Source organism: Protopterus annectens, chromosome 2.part0 (genome assembly GCF_019279795.1).
Source record: "Protopterus annectens isolate FY-2018-M chromosome 2.part0, PAN1.0, whole genome shotgun sequence".
Taxonomy (NCBI): Eukaryota; Metazoa; Chordata; order Ceratodontiformes; family Protopteridae; genus Protopterus; species Protopterus annectens.
In genome coordinates this window covers 972,499,725-972,522,041 of record NC_056728.1, presented here as the reverse complement: position 1 = coordinate 972,522,041, position 22,317 = coordinate 972,499,725, and the positions used below count along the sequence as shown (strand labels likewise).

Below are 22,317 nucleotides of genomic sequence, written 5' to 3'. Positions count from 1 at the left end.
CCTAAGGTGCTTGATGTTTAGGTGTGACACCCAGTGATGCACACAGTAGTTAGCAGCACATTTCAGTGTCCCCAGTTCCATATGCATACACATCTTGATTTGTCTTGTGCATTGCAGCTTGTGCCATTCCTGATGTCATCAACCCACTAGAAAGTTATGGCCATGGTACCTGGCCTGGATACCAGCTAAAACACTTAAATTGTTTCAAAGAACAAACAGTAACTCAGTGTACCCGATTAAAGGAACTGAATTTTCAGCAGCAAGTAAATGTGACATGTTGGTGTGATCGATTCATATCCCATTGTATCCCTCACCTCTACAACAAACTTCAAATACACATGAAGCAAAGTAGCATCCTTGCAACCTTCAAGGTAAACCTAGAGAATTGTATGGACAGTCTCAAATTCTCCACTTGTCTATCTTGTGTTGCCCTCCTTGAGACTGAAAAAGGTTTTGAGTAGGAGGTTTTGGCCAGGTTTTTGCTTACCTATGAATGCAGAAATCACCATGAAATGCATTTCTGATAAAAAAAAAAAAAAAAAAGTGCATCTTTGGCTGCTAGTGTTAATGTGTGTAAGCATGACAAAAACCTAACAGACCCTACCTTACATCCAGTTATAGTCACTAAGGCACACTCATAATTCATATGTCTGTCAGCTTGCCAATAGAGTTAACTCTGAGTTACTAACGAGCTTCATCTTGTTGTTCTGGGTTTGATTCCGTCGATTTCCACTTATGTAATGTATGGATCTGATAATGTTATTTATATAGAGAGTGCTTCTGCACTGCTCCTGAAGAAAGGCACTTTTGCCCAATAGGTTCACCTAGTTATGCAATAAATAAATAATACATATGAAAATATGTGTGCCTACCTCCAGGTCAGGATAGACGATGTGCATACTGCAGCACAGGCAGAGCCATGTATGTAAACCATTTCAGAGTGCATGTAGACAGCAGAGAAAAGAGGGAGGTGGAAGAAGGAAACTAGAGGGCAGGGTGGCAAAAGGTGGCAGGTAGTTCAAATGTAATGTGGATAGGAAGTGTAAAGTTAAGAAACCTCTTCAGAATGGGTGCTTTTGGGTAGTAAAATTACTTCTTTACATTCTTTAGAAAGTCATGCAAGGGTGTGAAAGTGTAGAATTTGAAACAAAGATAAGAGAGAAAGATCAATGGATATGAAAGAGAGAACATGAGAAATAGGGTGACGATGCCCATATAGTACAAGGAGAGTATTTGTTCTGAGGGGAGAAAGGAATGCTTCTCATAAAGATTTCCATTCCCGTCTATTTTCTGTTTGGATGTACAAATTCTTAAACCTTGTGCACCTTTGAGGATCCTCCCCTGCTGGTTATGCAGAAGCACATGGTATAGTAATGCTACGAAGAGTGTTGGATATGTCAGCTGGTAATGCACAGATGTCCTTAATCTCCCCATCTGCCTACCTTACATTCAGTATTGACACATCTATTTCACAACATGATGAATGTTACGTATACAATTCACAGAGCTGCATAGGAGAAGCAGTTGCACCATTTCCTCCATCCCTGCCTTCAAAGCTTCCTTTTGTGATGGTACCAAGCCCCTGCTTGCCAAGAAGTTCTGATAGAAGTAGGGTCTAGTACAAAGGTACTTGACAGAACATTGGTGGCAATGAAGTGAGAGACCACTTACATAAGAAACAAGGTAGAAAATGTGGCATTGAAAAGCATGTTAACAGTGACAAAAAAAGTTATCACCGATCATGACTAGAGAGTTAAGAGATGAATAACATGCTGTAACAAGAGAAGGTAAACTGCACGAGTGTTGCACTTACATTTCTGTATGACACACCTTCTATACCTATGCAACCCAACAGTAGTTCTGTCTCAGTGTGCACTGTTCAGTCAAGGCAGCGGACATCCTTTAGGATTGTCAGCTGTCTGGAATGCTCTGTATGTACGCCACTTATGTTACATTAAGTGCAATTACAAAGGTACTTGACAGAACACTGATTGCACTTACCTTATGTTGCAAAGAATCAGAAACAAATAGGAAGTTATCCAGTAAAAGAAAAAAAAAAAACATTTTTTACAGGGGGGCATAACTTCTCTACTACTCAGACATATCCATCTGACTCCAACTGTATTAAATTTGAATCTCAAGAATAAGGGAATAGTGCCTTACTGAATAATCAGAGACCTTCATTGTACTAAACGGACTGTGCTACAATTTCAGAAACACAGGGCTCAATTAAAACTACAAAAAACAAAATGCCAAGCTCACCGAGTTCACTGCTCCACAATGCTGTAAACGTACGTGGTAACAAACCACAGATATAAACAGGGATGTCAAAGTATTTTCATGCCAGAACGTTTTTTCAGCAGTTTCAACTGACTTTCTTGGCAGGTTTTTGTTACACTGAGACAGCTGATGCTATCGACACTCACACTGAACATCTCCTGTGTCCATTTTAATGCCTCAGACTTGGTGTTAGTAATCCTAGTGCAGTTAGCCTCTCCTCAGGCTTTGTGCCCACTGAATGGCGCACAGCGACGGTTATCCCACTCCACAAAGGGGGAGCCACCGTAGACCCTGGGAATTACGACCCCATTAGCCTCACGAGCCTGGTCTGCAAAGCCATGGAACATATCATCATGGAACTTATAAACAAAGAAATTTGTAATTTCCAAACTCTGGACCCCACCCAGTTCAGGTTTGTAAAAGGCAGATCATGTCTCCTAAACCTGATAGACTTCTTTGAGGCAGTCACCAAAGCCATAGACGAGGATAAGGTGGTTCACACAGTCTATCTAGATCTCGCCAAGGTTTTCAACACCATCCCCCACTTTGGAATTATAGATAGTCTCACTAAACTAGGTATAAATCCCTATGTCACAAGATGGGTTGCCAACTGGCTCACGGACAGAACCCACACTGTGAAAGTAGCAGACTCCAAATCCAACTTCAGACCAGTGACAAGTGGAGTACCACAGGTTTCAGTCCTGGGTCCTCTCCTGTTTGGTATCTACTTCTCTGAAGTACAGGCTAACAAAGAAGGTCTTTGGCTAACAAAGTTCACAGATAACTGCAAACTAGGAGCCATAATCAAATCTCCTAACGATGTGGACATCCTACAAAAGAGCCTCACTGAGACAGATGCCTGTTGTCAAAGCCATGGCCTCAAGCTGAGTGCCAAAAAGTGCATTGTCATCTCCTTTGGTAAAAACTCTGCACCCATGAACTACCACATAGGTGGTAGTCTGCTTAACACCGAAAGTGTGATAAGAGACCTTGGGACACAGGTGGACAGTAGTCTCTCCTTTGATAATCACATCGGCATAGTAGACAAGAAATCCTTCTACGTGGCACACCTCATCACAAAAGGTTTCTCATCCACCAAAAAAGAGGTCATTGTTCCCCTCTATCATCACTCATTAGACCTATTACAGAGTACAATGCCCCTTTTGATATGTACCTCACAAGACATCTACAACAACTGCAAAGGCCGCAGAAATACCTCACAAAGAGGACTACCGGGCTCAAACAGATGCCCTATGCAGACGGTCTCACAAAACTCCAGCTTTACTCCATTGCATATCGCCTACTCAGAGGCGATCTCTGCCTAACATACAAAGCTATGTCAAACCCAGCGCAGTTGGACATGCTCCACTTAAAGAAATCCCAATCCCCTCCAAGCTACATGCTCTAGGGACCTAAACCTTGTCACCACAATAAACAGAACATACTGGAGGGATAGATTCCCATCCCAGAGACTTCCCATACTCTGGGACAAACTACCCATCTATATCAAACAAAGCTCCTCATTAGCGCTCTTCAAGAAAAATCTTGATGCTTGGATGGAAAATAGGAAATTCACCACGGGGATCAATTGTGTGGCTGTGCTTGACAGGGGAACAGGAAAATAATTTTCTTGGGTGGCCCAGGGTAACTTTTTGGCTAGGCTTATATAGGTCCTAGGGCCAATAGCCTAGTACCTACCTATGAACCTATGATAAAGAGAGTTCATTCTTTTATGTAGGGGTTAGAAGGTTGAGAGTAAAAGAGGCCTATAACACCACAGTTGCTGCATGCAGGGAATTTTGGTGGCTTTCTCTTGGAATGCCCTATACCACTGGTGTGCTTGGTGAGTTATAAGTGGGTGTGCAATGGAGACTTTAAAAGAATTCACCTTCCTCCACAGGGATATTGCTAACATTGCACTTCTCAACATTTTTCACCAGCTGATGACTGTATCATTGACTCCCAGTATCCACCAGAAGCTGTAGTATTGTATATGACCTCACCGTAACCCTTTATCTTCCCCCTGTGGGATGTGAGCAGCCACTACTTCAGCATTTTTCTCACACCCATTGTCAACTCTTCCATTTTCTAGTCTGCTAGTTTAACAAGGACCATATGGGTCATAGTGTAAGTTGTGCAATACTATGCTATTATGCTACTATGCTATATGCTATCATCAGTGTTGATTCAGTAGATTTCCATGTGTGCACATGTACACATATATGCACACATGTGCACACACACGCACGCACACACATGAACACGCACGCAGACGCTTGCGCACACACACACACACACACACACACACACACACACACACACACACACACATCCATACACACACACACACACACACATCCATACACACACACACACACACACACACATCCATACACACACACACACACACACACATCCATACACACACACACACACACACACACACACACACACACACACACACACACACAAACACGCACACACTTTTTTTTGCAAAAGTACATTTTCGGATAAATACTCTTTCAGAAAAACAGAGTCACGAAATTACATTTCAGAGAAATGCAATTTCGGTGGGTCAAGGTAGGCCCATAGATATATATATATATATATATATATATATATATATATATATATAATATATTTAATATTTGCACAAGCAGTGTTCCATAAATGCTAGAATTTGTCAAAAGCAAATAATTTACTGTAGCAAGAGAAGACCAAACCTCTGGTGTATCAGTTGGTGAACATACTCCTAGAACAGTCTAATATATTTAAATAGTGTTCCATTTGCCAGTTTAACTAAACATTCAAATAAACCACCAAAAATAAACAATGTACATTGAAATCATCATCATGTATTCAACTGTAAAATGATTCTATTTTCTGGTTACTTAGAAAAAAAGGTGGACTTCTTATAAAGTTTGGATAGAAGCTACATAGCATTTATTGTGAAAGTGAACTCTGAAAGGCAAAACCATAAATAATTCTTACGCTAACAGCAAATTTTTCTTTGACAAAAACTACACTCACCTTATGAATATCTTCTTGGCAGTTACTTAGAGAAAATTTACCAAAAAGACCAACAAAATGCCGAGTAAAGTTTCAGTCCACGAATAAAGCAAAACAATCCAGAAAAGTTACTTAGAGAAACCATTCAACTGTCTAGCTGGACATTAAACATTTGTCTCTAAGTGAGGAATCCAAGCTGCATAGCTCTGTCCATGAGTTGAAACAAAATTGCATTCTGATTGGAAAAGTGGGATGTAATTAAATCGATGGCACCGAGCATTTACCTACCGGTATGGGCCAATCTCCCTCCTCCCATACTTGTTGCACCAGCAGCCAAGCAGTTGCCTCCACCTATGGCTAAATTCTACGAAGAAAAATATCACCTATTCCCTGCCTCTTTGTAAAGATAACTTCCTGTTCTGAAAGAAAAACAAGTAATTGGAGAATGATGCACTGCAAAGTATGCCAATCCACCTCCCGACCACCCCCAAGACAGCATCTTAAGTAGCAATCTGCTGGGAAGAGAGGGTGCCATAATCTCTCCATCATGGAAAACAACAGAAACACAGGAAAAGAAGGACATATCCTACACTTGTCACTGAAAACTAATGATCAGACTGTGCGCACATGAGAAATTGCACCCATTATTCTCCATTTAAACCAAATTTGTATTCTCACCTCAATATAGCCGCCAAATGAAGAACCAAGCCCAAACAAAAGTAATAACAATGGTCCGAATATTAACGAGAACGACCACATCCTACCAGCTCCACCTGTACTGGGATTTCTTCTATATACTTAACTTCTAACGTAAGGTTCTATACATTATATATATATATATATATATATATATATATATATATATATAAAGTCTTCAGGCTTTTGGTAAATGCACTATGAACTTAAGCAGGTAGCAAACAGTTCAGTAGTAACTGGATGATGGTTTTCTTATTTACATTATCAAGATGATATACATCAAGTAATTTTATGGTGGCAATTAACATACGCAAAATGCAGAATTTGCAGAACTAAAAAACTGATTTATAAAGTGACAGGAGTCTCAAATGGACTATTGAGGTTCATGCTCTGAGCAGTGGATCAAGCAGAGGTGCTCAGCGATACTTGACAAAAGCGGCGCTCCCACAGTTGTAACCCTCAAATCCAATCAATCATTGCTCTTGGTATTTCACTCAACTCCTGGCTGCCACTGCCTGAAGATAACTATTTAGAGTACATTTATGCCATTAAACTAAAGTCCGTGGAACAAGGCTGCCTCACAAATATTTACATTACATCTGACTGCTGTCTTATAGTTGCCAGGCTGACAGAATGTCGCTTTGACGTCCCAGTGATATTTCTTTCAAGTCTTGATTTTTAAACACGCCAGGTCATTCCGAAAATATAGCATTTCTATTGAACCCTGACAGTGTCAAAACAGCTCTGTTGGGTGATACTGGCTAAATTCTACTTAACCTTAAGAGTTTGCAGTGATCTTAGGCCATTCTGAGCTGTACAGCACAGGCCTTAATTTAATTTACAGAAAGGTGGTGAATCATAACATAAAAAGTAATACTTAATGGGAAGAAAAGAAGGTAGTTGTTGCTCCGAGCTAAACGGGAACTCCTGGATATGTATGGCTGTCCGTGAAACCCTTGACTGTGGAAATAAAAATAGAGGCTCCAGTAGCAGGTAAAATCTCCAATTCTCCAATTCTTTGCAGAAAGAAAGGAAATACCTGCTGCTGGACACTCTTTTTATTAAGGGGGGAAACAAAAGAAATTTACGTTGGGGGTGGAGGTGTTAAGCAAGTGGTGGCTTGGATTGCAACAATCTGATTGGTTGCCACCACTTGCTTTATCAAGAACTTTTAAATCAGATTTTCAGCAAGACTTTTAATGTGATCTTAATGTAAAAACACACTGAATCGCAACTACATAAGCTACACATTTAGTTACGATTTCAGTGTGTTTTACATTAAGATGAACTACAAATCTGCAGTACACTTTCTCTCGCTTGTGGAAGGCACTTGGGGGTAACAGCTTCTAATTTGTATCTTCTCATGGCACGCTTAGGTTTAAGCACACAGGTGCCATGAGAAGGTACTCTGGGTTAATGAGTTAACTTAGTCTTGGAAAAGCTCACCCTGTCTCCTTTCGAACCAGTTTCTTCTGCATAGCTAAAATTTTTCTCCTGGATGACAACATTCCTTCTGGCCATCACTTCAGCCAGAACAGTCTCTGAACTGCAAGCACTCATGGCTGTGGAACCCTTCATCATCTTCCATGCAGACAGGGTATCCCTCAGAACTAACCCATCCTTCATGCCCAAGGTGGTGTCCAGTGTGGTTCTAAACCAATCCATTCATTTGCCCACCTTCTTTCCTAATCCCCAGAACAAGGGGGAAAAGATTCTTCCCTCCCTAGATGTGCACAGACACCTCAGATATGATCTGGACAGGACTAAATCCTTCAGAAAGTCTGATCAATTGCTGTTTAGCTTTGCTACAGGGGCAGAAGGCAAAGCCATCTCCAAGCAAACCATTTCCAAATGGATAGCACACTGTATCCATTTCTGCTACAAACAGCATGGTAAGCCTCCCCCCAAGGGTGTCAGGACACACTCCACTAGAGCAGCCTCCACCTCTGCAGATTTTTTCAGAGGAGTCCCCACCAGGGACATCCTAGTGGCTGCCACCTGGACATCTGTTCACACTTTTACCAAGCAGTACCACCTGTCTCTCTTCTCCAAATCCAGGGCAGGGTTTGCCTCTGCAGTCTTGCAGGGCATCCTAGCCAGCCCCTAGTTTCCTTGACTGCCTCCACCCATTTCCTCAGCTTTGGGAATCTACCCAAATATGATGCAAACAGTGAAACATGAAGAACATAGTACAGTTGTATACACTTACCATACATGTAGATGTTTGAGTGTATTCACATTTGCAGTCCTGGTTTCCCTCCATCCCCCTTTTTTCTCTTTCTCCTTTTATTACCATTCTTCCTTGTGGTTCTCCTTTCCTTGCAAGGGACATATTGGTATTTATTTTCCACTGGTGGGGTTCTTCCACCAGAACCTGGCCTCCTACTTTGTGGACTTCTGACAGGTTAAGGCAAGAAAAACTGATGTAATGGCATCAGCTGCCTTACTTTATACTACTGACGACATGACATCAGTCCTCAAGCGATAGCAACCGATGCAGAAATACTAAGTCTCTGGTATTCAGGACGGCCAAGGGCTACCCTGGCAGGGATAGCCCAAATGTGATGACTGCAACAGTGAATACACTTGAACATCTACATTTATGGTAAGTGTACACAACTGTACATGTTCTTCGTGTTTTACTGTTGCATTTGTCACACTTGGGTTATCTGCCTGCAGGTAGCTCTCAGTCAGCCCGAATACCAGAGTCTTGGGATTTCTGCGTCAGATGCTGTCGCCTCTTCCATGACATCATGTCATCAGGGGTATAAAACATGCAGCTGACGCCATTACATCAGCTTTTCTTGCCAAGCAGAGCTCGAAGCAGAAGCCGGTCGCAAGTGCCGGTTGGCCAGCTACCTGAAATTTTCATTATTCGAGTTTCCGACCTGAAGTTTTTTTAAAAGCTAAGTACCCCATTGGGAATCCTTTTTTCTTGCTCTAAATAGTGTCAGAAAAAAATTAATAATTGTCTTGCCTGTGGAAAGCAAATACTTCACAGAGATTTTCATTCTTACTGCGTCACCTGTTTAGGCCCAGACCACGACGTTCCTCGCTGTTCGTTTTGTGCTCTGTTCAACGCCCGACTGTTTGTTGTCGGGCTGTCTTTGTTGCTAAATTCTTTCGCTGTTGTTCTCCGTATTCCAAAATGGCTTCGATAAGCCATCCGACTACCGATCTCTAAAAAAAACGTAAGAATAAAGACTGAGACAGACCGCATAGGTCCAAAACTGCTGATGACGCTTCCATTAAGCTAGTCGCCAGTCCGCCGGTACTCAGAGAGGTGCTTTCGCAGCCTGATACCCGCTTCTACAGATTCACAGGCCTCTACTGAGACCCATTCGGAGTCCGGTATACCACGAGATGCTTCTTCGACTATGGAACCTGCAGATGTCTCTACCTTGGATGGGTCCGGAGCCACTGTGCAGGCACCGGCTTCTGAAGGTGTATTCAGGCCTTCCGATGTTCATATTAAATCGACTACTTCGTTTCAAACTAAAATATCGAATTTCTGAGGCCCAGAGTTCACACTACGCCTAGGAAACTGATGACCAAAGCGCATTCTCAGGCCCCTATGCCACAGAAGCAAATGCTTCGAATGGCTGAAGACCTTATTACTTTAATTAGGGGAAGCCAAACTTCCTTCTCTAAAAGCCAAAGAATTGATTTTCCTTCTGATTCTTAAAAACATGAGTCCGACGACTCTGACCCTTCTGATTACCAGGACATACCTTTATCTACCTATGAGAATTCTGATGCAGAAGATTCCATTCCCTCTGCTTCCCCACCAGAGGATTTTTCTTTCAGTGAAACCCAGCATTCCCTCAGACAGCATTTCCGCTGGGAGTGCCAGGAGTACCCGCAGTCCAAAAAGAGACTCGGAATTTTTAAACTTGCCTCAGCAAAGGCCTCTAGCTATCCCTGCTGTTCTGGAAATTGCAGATGATGTCTTCATGGAATCCAGTCTTACCCCTGATACTTTGCCACCAGCTCCCAGGAAAACTGACAGGTACTACAGAGTATGTGACTCTCGCAAATTTCTATTTAAGAATCCTACTGCAGATCCAGACACTTTCCAGGGTCTCCTTCTTATCCAAGGTTATGTCAGAGTTCTCCTTAAATCAAGCTGTTCCATCTTCCTGATGTCCTTCAAGGATGCATCTGCAGTCCTTACAAATGGGTTGTCCTGTCGTCAGGCAGCCCTTCGGTCGGCCGGATTCCAAAGTCTGGGTCTGGCCTCGGCTGGTGTCGCACTTCACCCGACGTCATAGCTGCAGTTATTCGGGTATAAAGGCATCAGCCGATGCCATTTTCCTCAGTCTTTCTTGCCGCGTGGCGCCCGAAGCAGAAGCTGTTCGCAAGTGCCGGTCGGTCAGAACCAGAGATTACTACTACCGAATTCTTCTACTACTACCGAAGACTTCTAAAAAGCTAAGTACCCCGTTGGGGACTCTTTCTTGCCTCAGCCGATGTCAGAAAAAGTGAATAACTGTTTAACTTGTGGGAAACAAATACCTCATAAAGATTTCCACTCTTACTGCTTACCTTGTTTAGGCCCAGACCACGACGTAGCAGCTTGTCTAGCCTGTGCTTCTTTTAACTGACTGACGCTTAGACGTCGGTCGGAATTTGCTGAGGAGTTTTTCGGCTCCGATTTTGCTTACATTATGCCGTCGGATCCTCCGACTACGCAAATATCAAAAAAGCGCAAGGAAAAGGACCGACACTCGCGGTCTGCGGTTTCGGCCGAAACCGTGGTTAGGCCAACCACGAGTGTCTCGGTTTCGGCTGAAACCGAGCAAGCGGTTCTTCCTTCAGCCGAAAACTTACCTCCTACCGAGGCCTCTTCCAACCTCGTGGAATCGGCTTCTGATTTACCTTCTGCTCAGGCAGTTTCACAGGAATTATCTGACACTATCCCCTTGGATATCTCCACCCCTGCACGTGGAGCTGCTGGGCCACCTGCAGCCATGTCCATTAAGGCTTTTGCCAGGGCTAAAGCAGCTAAAACTACTAAATCTGTGCCTGCAAAGACCCCCTCTCACAGGCTTAGCTCTAGTTCCCAAATGCTTAGTCTAGCAGAGGATCTCATTTCTTTAATCCGGGGATCCCAATCTCACACAGACAGGGCCTCTCACCCACCTCCAGAGAAGAGGCCTAGAGCAGAGCCCCCTGAACCAGTTTCTACAGATGATTCCTCTGATGATTCAGATAATACTAACCCTCCAGAGGCTTCTTTTTCCCCTTATGAAGACTCTGATGCTGAAGAGTCCATCCCTTCTGCCTCTCCGCCTGAGGAATTTTCCTTTGGGGAAACCTTGCATGCTATGAGGGAACAATTTCAGTGGCAGGGCCAGGATTTCTCAGACTCTAGGAAGAGGCTTAGAACCTTTCTGCATTTACCACAACATAGGCCTTTAGCCATTCCTCCAGTTCTCTCTGCTGTAGATGATGCATTTAATGATGCTTGTACTGCTCCTGATTCACTTCCGGCCCCTGCTAAGCCCGATAGGTACTACAGGGTTCCGGATACTCATCACCATTTGTATAAAGCTCCTTTTGCAGATCCCGAGACTATCTCCCAGGGTCCTAAGGCTGTAGCAGCTACCTCTGCCAAAACCCCCCTCCCCTCTGAAAGGGAATCCAGGTCCTTAGAGAGATGGGGTAAAAAAGTTTACACTTCTGCAACTCTTTCAGCTAGAGCATTGAACTGTCAATTCCACATGATCCAGTATCAAGAATTTATGCTAGACCAGTTAACCAAAAAGTTGTCCTCAGATGAACCATTAGACAAAAAATCTGTTCAGGAAATGGTACATAACATTCAGCAGGTCAGTAACCATTCCTTAAAATGCGGCTATGATGCACTGGAAGCTTCCTTCAGATCAGCCATGACTGGCACAGTCATCAGAACGCATGCATGGTTAAAAGAGCAGGCCTTACCAGACCATGTGAAATCCAAATTACTAGATGCTCCCATGGACAAGATCAATTTGTTTGGCTCTCCTGCACAACAGGTGCTCAAGAAGATGGAAGAGAAGGCAAAATCTGTCCAAACAGTGAAAGATTTCTTACAGGTCCAACCTCCAAGGTTTAGCAGGAATTGGCCCTCCAAGAATTGGTCCTTTCCTGACTCCTCCAGAGCCCAGAGAGGTAGGAATAGGCGTTCAAGAGGCCGAAGTCAATCCAGAGGTGCCTACAGGGGATGCCAGTGGCAGGGTAACAACCAGCGAGGTGCAGCCACGGACACAGCCACCACCACTACTACAGGACAATCACAGTGTCTTGGTTCTAGCACCGCCTACCAGGGAACAACTAAAAGCACCCTTGGGCGGGAAGCTAGCTTTATTTTCTGTAAACTGGCATTACATCACAACAGACAAGTGGATTTTGCAGACAATAGACCAAGGTTACAGGTTTCACTTCCATACTCTACCAGGGAAGAGAGGAATGCCAAACCTACCTCCAAATCAAAAGGCAGAAGCTCTAAAACAAATATCTCAATTATTAAAAATGAGAGCTGTGGAAAAGGTACCATCTATGGAGCAAGGACAGGGGTTTTACTCCAGACTCTTCCTGGTACCAAGAAAAGAAAGCAAATGGAGACCTATTCTCGACCTGTCCGCTTTAAACACATTCCTCATTGTTCCAAAATTCAAAATGCTGACCCTACAGCAGCTTCTTCCCATGCTGGGCAAGGAGTCTTGGCTGGTAACTCTAGATCTCAAGGAGGCATACCTGCACGTCCCCATACGACCAAATTGCAGAAGATACCTCAGATTTCTTCCAGGATCAGAGCATTATCAATTCTCAGCATTGCCCTTTGGCTTATCTACTGCGCCCAGAGTGTTCACGAAATGCCTGGCATCAGTAATTGCTCATTGCAGGCTCCAGGGAATCCAAATCTACCCTTACCTGGACGACTGCCTGATACAAGCGGACAACAAAATCAAGTTAGCAGAAGACTTGAAAAGGGTCATTTACCTACTACAAGCCCTGGGATACACAGTCAATATAAACAAGTCAAGGCTGATACCATCCCAAAGGATAACCTTCTTGGGTGCAGAGCTGGACACATCGAAGCAAATGGCATTCCTAACAGTAGACAAACAGGAGCACCTCCCTCTATACTTCTTGGCATTAACAAAGCAGAACCATCTAACAGCAAGAAAAGTCCTGCAAGCCTTGGGTTTCATGGCATCCTGCATAATATTGGTTTCACATGCCAGACTGCATATGAGAAAGTTACAGTGGTACCTAAGGAATTTATGGTCTCAGCACAAGCACAGCCTAGAAACCCAAATTCCAATAATTCCATGCCTGAAGCAAGAATTCCAATGGTGGGCTCAGGCCTGTCAATCAAACAAAGGATTGCCCTTCCACAACACTCAACCAAGCCAAACCATTACCACGGACGCATCAGACCTCGGTTGGGGGGCCCACATGCTAGACAAGTGCATACAAGGCTTATGGACTCAAGACCAGCTGCACCTACACATAAATCAAAAGGAAATGCTGGCAGTAAAACTGGCAATTCAGACATTCAGACCATTTCTTCGACAAGGTCAACTGTTGATAAGGACAGACAACACCACAGTTATGTGGTACATCAACAAACAGGGAGGCACACATTCGTACCCTCTATGCCGGATGGCAATGGATCTCTGGAATGTGGCCCTGAGTTACAACGTTCAGTTACAAGCAATTTTTGTACCAGGAAAAGAAAACATTCTAGCAGACATACTAAGCAGGACTGCCACGGATGCCCACGAATGGATGCTGCATCCGGACATCTTCAAAACCATTACAAGAAAATGGGGACTTCCTCAAATAGACTTATTTGCATCCCCACGCAATCACCAACTAAAGAAATTCTGCACAAGGACGTACCACCCACTTGCTTGGAAGGTGGACTCCCTATCTTTCAGTTGGAAAAACCTGACAGCATATGCATTCCCACCGCTTCCTTTGATGCACAAGGTGCTATTGAAGATCAAAGAGGAACGTCCAAGGATCATCCTGATAGCTCCAGACTGGCCAAGGCAACATTGGTACCCATTACTGAGGAGCATGTCTCGGGAACAAATATGGCACCTACCCCTTGTTCCCTTGCTGTTAACACAGAACAACTACAACACCCTGCATCCAAACCTGAAAACACTGCAGCTAACTGCCTGGAACATTGCATAAGAACAAATAACCCAAATTTATCCCAAAGGGTAAAAGACATTATCTTGGAGGCTCGCAGACCCTCAACAAGAAAAAATTATTCAGCAAAATGGAAAAGATATTTCATTTGGAGTACTGCAAAAGGAGAAAATGTGTCACTGGTAAACATAGCCAACATCCTGGAATACTTGGCAGAGCTCTTCCACAAAGGTCTGTCCTATTCTTCCATCAAGATTCATGCATCAGCTATTTCAGCAGAATACGACTTGGATCCTCCAGTCTTCTCACATCCTCTGCTCAGGCAGTTTCTGAGAGGAATTAAAAATGTAAAACCGCCTAGGAAGCCACCATTGCCAGCATGGGACTTGAACTTTGTGCTAGAAAATTGACACTTCCTCCTTTCGAACCAGCAGCAACAGCAGAATTACAATACTTATCATGGAAAACTGCTTTCCTGTTGGCAATCACTTCAGCAAGAAGGGTATCTGAGCTACAGGCACTAATGGCAGTACAGCCCTTCCTGATCTTCCACCAAGATAGAGTATCCATGAGAACTAATCCTACTTTTATGCCTAAGGTGGTCTCCAGAGTATCTTTGAATCAGGCTATCCACCTACCTACATTCTTCCCCAACCCTCAGAACAGGGAGAAAGGCTGTTGCATACCTTGGATGTGCATAGACAATTACGCTACTACCTGGACAGGACCAAGGGCAATAGGAAAACTGACCAGCTACTGGTAGCATATGCAACAGGAATGGAAGGAAAAGCAATTTCAAAACAGACAATCTCTAAGTGGATAGGAAATTGCATTAGATTTTGTTACTCCTACCATGGAAAGAAAACTCCAGAAAACATCAGGCCTCACTCTACAAGGGCTACAGCCACTACCACAGCTTTTCTACGAGGAGTGGCTACCAAAGACATTCTAGAGGCTGCTACTTGGAGCTCCGTGCATACATTTGCCAAGCATTATAATTTACCTTTATACTTCAGATCCCGAGCAGGTTTTGCCACTGCTGTTTTGCAAGGGATCTTAACTACACCATAATTTCATCTCTCCTCCTCCCCCAGTTTTGCTATGGTATTCTACCCATTTGTAAGGACTGCAGATGCATCCTTGAAGGACATAGTACAGTTTTGTACCTACCATAAATGTAGATGTCCGATAGGAATGCATCTGCAGTCAGGATTACCCACCCTCCTTCCCCTCTGTGGTACTCCTAGGGTATTTGCCCATCTTGTAGCTAGCTGGGGGAATCTATTATGGTGTATTTGTTTGTATATATGTACATACATGCCTATTTTTTGTTTGCTCTCTACTATTTGGAATCATTTGCATTTATCCAAATTTAGCCTTCCTAGAGGGCACCTGGCATCTGGGGCAAGAAACACTGAGGAAAATGGCGTCGGCTGATGCCTTTATACCCGAATAACTGCAGCTATGACGTCGGGTGAAGTGCGACACCAGCCGAGGCCAGACCCAGACATTGGAATCCGGCTGACCGAAGGGCTGCCTGACGACAGGACAACCCATTTGTAAGGACTGCAGATGCATTCCTATCGGACATCTACATTTATGGTAGGTACAAAACTGTACTTTTTCCTCCCTTATTCAAAGAACCAGGGTGAGAGAATACAGTATTCTCTATATGTACACAGACAGCAAGGATTCTGCTTATATAGGCCAAAATATCGTAACAGACCTGACCAGCTGTAGGTAAACTTTGCAAGAGGTAACCAGGACAGACCAGTGGGAAAAATGGATTGGTGATTGCCATGCTGAGAGTAACAAAAGAAAATGCTAACAGCTCCCTGGCTGAGTCAGAACCCACTTAACAGTAAGGAAAAATCCACCACTACAGTTGTTTTGAAAGGGACACCCTTCTTAAGTCATCCTAGAGGCAGCCACTTGGTCCTCTGTGTGCCCTATCCAAACACTACCAACTTGGTGCCATATCAAGAGCTGGAGCTGGGTTCAATTTTTGCCATCCTACAGAGCCAGCCATCTCAGTTCAAGAGCTCTACTCAACCTCCCATATAAAAAGCTGTGGGAATCCTAATTGAGGTTCAGTACTGAAACACTGACTATGGTGAATATAGCACATTTGTGTAGGTAACTAACATAATTGTATATGTTCAGTAATTCAGTGTTGCAGTACCTTTTCCTCCCTCCTAGCTCTCTTCTCTTTTCTCATCTGCCCTGGGGTTGGGCTGTGTATCCTACCTAGTCATTATTCCCCCTCACACCTGCTCCCCTAGCTCATGGCTGCCAGTTGTCAGTAGTGTCAGTGGGATAGGTTGTGCCTGGCCTGAGGAGCATTCAACTGCACTACTTATCGATTATCACTGATTATCATGGGCTGGGGACAGTGAAAGACTGTGGGGTCTGGGCCAGCCGCAGGCTTCTGCATGGCAGGAAGTCACAAGATTCAGTAGTGCAACAGTGCTCTATTCAACCATCTACAATTATGGTAAGTTATCTACAAATGTGTATTTAATTTATTTTAAACCTGGCATTTGGTTTCGTGTATCTTTTTGGCCTAATTGGCTGTATTAAAGTTCATTCCAGTGCAGTTTTGATTTTTAGTGAAAGTGTACTAGATTAATGTTGTGTTTTTGTCTTCCTTAGCATAGTCAGCAGTGGAAAAAAGATAACTGCACTACCTGTAAGTGTGACCAAGGAAAGGTAAAATGCTACACAGAAATCTGCAAGCCAATCACCTGTGAGAAGGTAAAGAAAATATTCATTGTGATTTGTGCAATGTCATAGTTTAGTATGAAGTATTTTGGCTGTGTGGAATAAGGTGTAATGTTGGAAAATTGAAGTAGCTCGAGTAAATGTAAAAAAAATGGTTCTTCAACATTCCACTAGAAATTAGTTAAAGGTTTATGTCACCCTTCCTGTGTGACATCCAGAAAGCTTTCATTGATGTCCCCATGCATGCTGAGCTGCATCTCTACCTTAGGCATCTGTCCAGCAAATACCTTGAAAGGAGAACCTGGCACTGTGTTTTGTTGCAAGAATTAATCATCAGTGTGCTTGCTCATTTGGCCCTTCCAGGTGGCTTCTAAAGAATAAGCACCCATTTTGAGAACTTTTTTTTTGTTTGATGCATTTGACATCACCTCCCCTGCATCTAAGCTCTGATGTTCTTCATGTTTCAATGTTGCAGTCATTACATTTGGGTTATCCCTGCCAGGGTAGCCTTTGACCGGCCCGAATACCAGAGACTTAGTATTTCTGTGTTGGTTGCCATCACTTGAGGACTGATGTCAGGTTGTCAGTAGTACAAAGTAAGGCAGCTGACACCATTACATCAGTCTTTCTTGCCATGGAGCTGGAAGCAGAAGCAGTTTGCACGAGTGCCGGTCAGCCGCTACCTGCGTTTTTGTCTCCAAATTGAAGTTGAAGTCTTCTAAAGCTAAGTACCCCATTGGGTATCCTTTTTTCTTACACTAACCGATGTCAGAAAAAGTTAATAATTGTCTTGCCTGTGGAAAGCAAATACCACACCGAGACTTCCATTCTTACTGCGTTTCTTGTTTAGGCCCAGACCACAACGCCCCCCATTGTCGCTTTTGTGCTTTGTTCAATGCCAGAACTGTCCATCGTCGGGCCCTTGCTGTAGCCAGATGTTTTCATTTACAGTCCTCGAATTCCGATATGGCTTTGGTAGGCCATTCGACAGCAGATCTTCCGAAAAAACTTAACAATAAAGACAGAGAGAGACCGCACAGGTCCAAACCTACTGACAATGCTTCTGTTAAGCTAGTCTTCAGTCCTCTGGTGCTCAGTGAAGTGCTTTCACAGCCCCTGATGCCCGCTTCAGTTAATTCGTAGGCCGCTACCCAAGAACCTTTCAGAGTCCAGTACGCCGCAGACCTGTTCTTCAACTAAGGATCCTGCAGTTGTCTTTACCTTGGATGGGTATGGAGTCGCTGAGCAGGAACCGGCTTCCGAGGAAGTCCTTCACACTACCACATCTCAACACAAGCCAATGTCTTCTTTCACAACTACCATTCTTTCAAAAACGACCAAGTTTCTTAGGCCCAGGGTCTGACCCACTCTCAGGCGACTGCTACCTTGCCTCAGTCTCAGATGCTTAAAATGGCGGAAGACCTTATCATGCTGATCAGGGGAAGCCAGGCTACCCTCAAAAAAGAAAAGAGATCTGTCCCTTGTAGTTTTGTCTGAACAAGAGTCAGATGAATCTGATGCATCTGACTATGAAGACATGCAACCCCTCTCCACTTACGAGGATTCTGATACAGAGGATTCCATTCCTTCAGCCTCTCCCCCAAAGGATTTTTCCTTTGGAGAAACACTGTATACTTTAAAGGTAAATTCCCAGAGTCAGGACTACCCTCAGTCTAAAAAGAGACTCATGGAATTACTAGATCTTCTGCAACACAGACCCTTGGCCATCCCCCCAGTCCTAGATGTTCTGGAGGATGTTTTCCTTGAATCCAGCTTGACTCCTGACGCCCTACCTCCTGCTCCCAGAAAACCAGACTGGTAATATAGAGTCCCTGACTCACACAAATATCTTTTTAAAAATCCAACAGCTGACCCTCGGGTCACTTCTCAAGGGATAAAAGGCATTAAAGCAACCTCTGCTAAGAATCCCACCCCCTCAGACAGGGATTCCCGAGCATTGGACAGATGGGGTTAAAAAGTATATATCTCGGCTACTCTTGCTATCAGGGCACTAAATTGTCAGTTCCATATGCTGAAATATCAGCAACATACCTTGGAACTCCTTAAACAAAAAATGTCTTCCTTTCCTGCTTGGGCAGAATCTAAAGATTTACAAGTCTTGATGGATTCTGCAAGTCTAGTAACTAAGCACACTTTCCACTGTGGTTTCGACACCCTAGAACCTTCTTGCAGGGCAGCAGTCACTGGATCTGTCATTAGAAGACATGCATAGCTTAAGGAACATCCCCTGCCAGACCATGTCAAATCTAAATTGTTGGATGCCCCCTTGCACAAAGATAACTTATTTGGCACTGAGGCAGAAGAGGTCTTAAAAAAGGTGGTAGAAAAAGCAAAATCTATGCAAACAGTTAAGAATTTCTTACAGGTTCAACCCCCTAGGTTCAGCAGGCATTGTCCCTCCAAGCACTGGTCCTTTCCTGCTCCAAGTAAACCGACCCAGCCTAGGCCTAGTGGAAACAGACCCCCCCCCCAGACAGCAGCCCCAGGGAATGCAGAGATCTAAGCAGTGGACTACCTCCACTTCTAAACCAGGGAGTTCTAAGCCACCCCCTTATGGTAAGAACTCACAATGACTCCCCCCCCCCCCGCCTGCCCACCTTCACTTACCCCCAGGAGGAGAACTCTCCTTTCACTCAAGCACCTGGACCACCATTACCAAGGACCAATGGGTTCTGAAAATTGTGTCTCAGGGATACAAATTCTCCTTCCACACCCTTCCAACCCCAAAAGGGTTCCCAAATCTACCACCAAATCAGTGGGCAGAGGCTCAAAAGCAAATCCTTTCCCTGTTCTCTATTAGGGCAGTAGAGCACGTTCCTGCAGAACAGATAGGACAAGGCTTCTAGTCCAGACCTTTTTTGGTGCCCAGAAAAAAGGGCACCTGGCGCCCCATCCTTGATCTAGCCATTCTATACACCTTCCTGTTGATCCCAAAATTCAAAATGCTCACCCCTCCAGCAGCTGCAACCCATGCTGTCCAAGGACACTTGGCTAGCTACCCTAGGTGTAAAAGAGGCCTACCTCCACATTCATATCAGGGAATCATGCAGGAAATACCTCCACTTCAAGGCAGGATCTCAACAATTTCAGTTCTCTGCGCTTCTGTTGTTCCCATAGTCTGGTGGAGGGAGAGATGAAACGGTAGTGGCAATAAAGCATGCCTAGTTTCTTGTGAGTTTATTTGATGTTTACCTGGAGATGGCTATCAAATTGTAGTTGGTCATCAATGAGGATTCCTAATAGTTTGGCAGTGGAGACTTTCAAGAGGAGTGTTATTTTTGCTGGTAATAGAGAAAGAGTTTTTGACTAGGGTAATACTTTTAGAGGGGGAAAATAACAGTTTAGTTTTAGTAGCATTTAGTACTATATGTTTTTCTAGTATCCATTGTTCTGTGGAAGAGAAGGCATCTTGGGTTAATTTTACTAGTGCAGAAGTGGAGGTTGCATAACAGATTATTGTCAAGTCATCCGCGTATTGGATGAGTTTAGTATTAGGGATGGCATGGTATAAGTCATTAATGAAAATATTAAATAGAAGGGGGCCTAGAATTGAGCTTTTGGACACAACTGTGAGTGTGTTATGGAATGGTGAAATAGCTTTTTTCCACTTAACTGCTTGTTGCCTATTTAATAGGTAACTGGTGAAGCATTTAATAGAGGAGTGAGATAGATTTAGTTTAGAGAGTTTAGTAAGAAGAAGGCTATGAGAGATGGTATCGATGGCCTTAGAGAGATCTAGGAGGAGGATAGATACAATGTGACCAGAGTCACAGGTTATGTTTACAGTTTCTAGGAAGGAGAGGTGGGCTCTTGTGGTGCTATGGCTAGGACGAAATCCATGCTGGGTGGGAATAAGAAGGTTATTATTTGTAAGATAGTGTAGGAGTTGTAGGTGGATGCATTTTTTGAGGAGTTTTGAAATAGGGGATAAGATAGCGATGGGACGGAAATTGGTCATTATTATTGCCGCCTTTATGGAGTGGAATGATATAGGACTTTTTCCAGAGCTGGGGAACATGACATTCTGAAACTGAACGATTTATTAGGATGCAGATAGGGAAGGCAATGCTTCTGCAGCTATTTTTAGGAAGTAGGAGGGTATTTCATCAGGGGCATTAGAGCAAGGTTTCAATTTTTGAAGATTTTTTTTATGATAGAGATGGGGATATAGGGTTCATGGAGAAGGGAGGAGAGAGAGCTACTGGAGGAGAAGGTTGTGAAGGTTGTTGTGGGGAAGGTAGGTTATTAGTTTAGATATGGAATCAAAGAATGAGTTGAATTGGGTAGCTAGATCTGAGTCAGAGGCATTTGGGTCGGGGCAGGGGTTTTCTTTTTTGCCTGGGTTTAGAAGGGAGGAAATTCCATCCCAGTGTTTTTTAGGGTTATTGTTGTGTTTGGTTTGGAGAGTGGAGAAATAGGCTTTACTATAAGTTTTTTGCTTTGTAGCAAAGTATTTTGTATGCATTAAGGGAAGTAATAGTTTTAGTTTTATGGTAGTGTTTCTAGACTTTTTTTATATATATATATATATATATATATATATATATATATATATATATATATATATATATATATATATATATATATATATATATATATATATGCGTATATATATATATATATATATCTATATATATATATATATATATATATATATATATATATGTGTGTGTGTATACATATATATATATATATATATATATATATATATATATATATATATATATATATATATATATATATATATATATATATATATATGTATATATATGTGTGTGTGTGTAGGAATGTGTTCATACACACACACACACACACACACAGACACACACACACACACACACACACATATATATGTGTGTATAAAGTATGGGAATGTGTGTGTGTGTGTGTGTGTGTGTGTGTATATATATATATATATATATATATATATATGTACTATATGTGGATCTACTTTGTATTATAGAAATGTCACTTAACCACTTGGCCACCATGAAACAACTGAACGGAATCAAATCAAACCCACCCCACCCCCCCAACTAAATATACAAACTCTGAGGTTGCACTGTAGTGGGGAAAAGGGCAAATTTCAAAATGAAAATAGGAAATCTATGCAAGTACGGCAAGATGCATGATCTAAACCTCCAGTAAACCAAACTAAAAGAAAGGCTAGCATATAACAATCAGTGTCTTCTCTTCAGATTTTTATTCTTTTATGCATGCACTGATGAAAGCAAAAATGCTGTATTGCATCAATTACGTTCATTTATCTTTTAATAGTCAACTGGAATAATGGTAATTGTAGTAGATTAAAAGAATTTGAAAAGAAGACACTGATGGCTGTATACTAGCTGTTCTTTTGATTTGAAAAGGGCAAAGTTCACCATGGTGGCCAAGTGGTTAGTTTCCTGGAGTAAAACTCCGGTGATCCGGGTATTCATTAAA

At 42.9% G+C, this 22,317-nt stretch overlaps 1 protein-coding gene across 1 annotated transcript in view; it reads left to right on the top strand.

Moving 5' to 3' along the window:
- The window catches only part of LOC122792799 (extracellular matrix organizing protein FRAS1-like), a 4,352,848-nt gene that overhangs the window by 270,640 nt on the left and 4,059,891 nt on the right, over nt 1-22,317 (top strand). Inside the window, exon 7 of the mRNA XM_044060368.1 lies at nt 16,786-16,887. Coding sequence (XP_043916303.1) covers nt 16,786-16,887 — 102 coding nt within the window. The remainder of the gene's footprint in view (nt 1-16,785; nt 16,888-22,317) is intronic.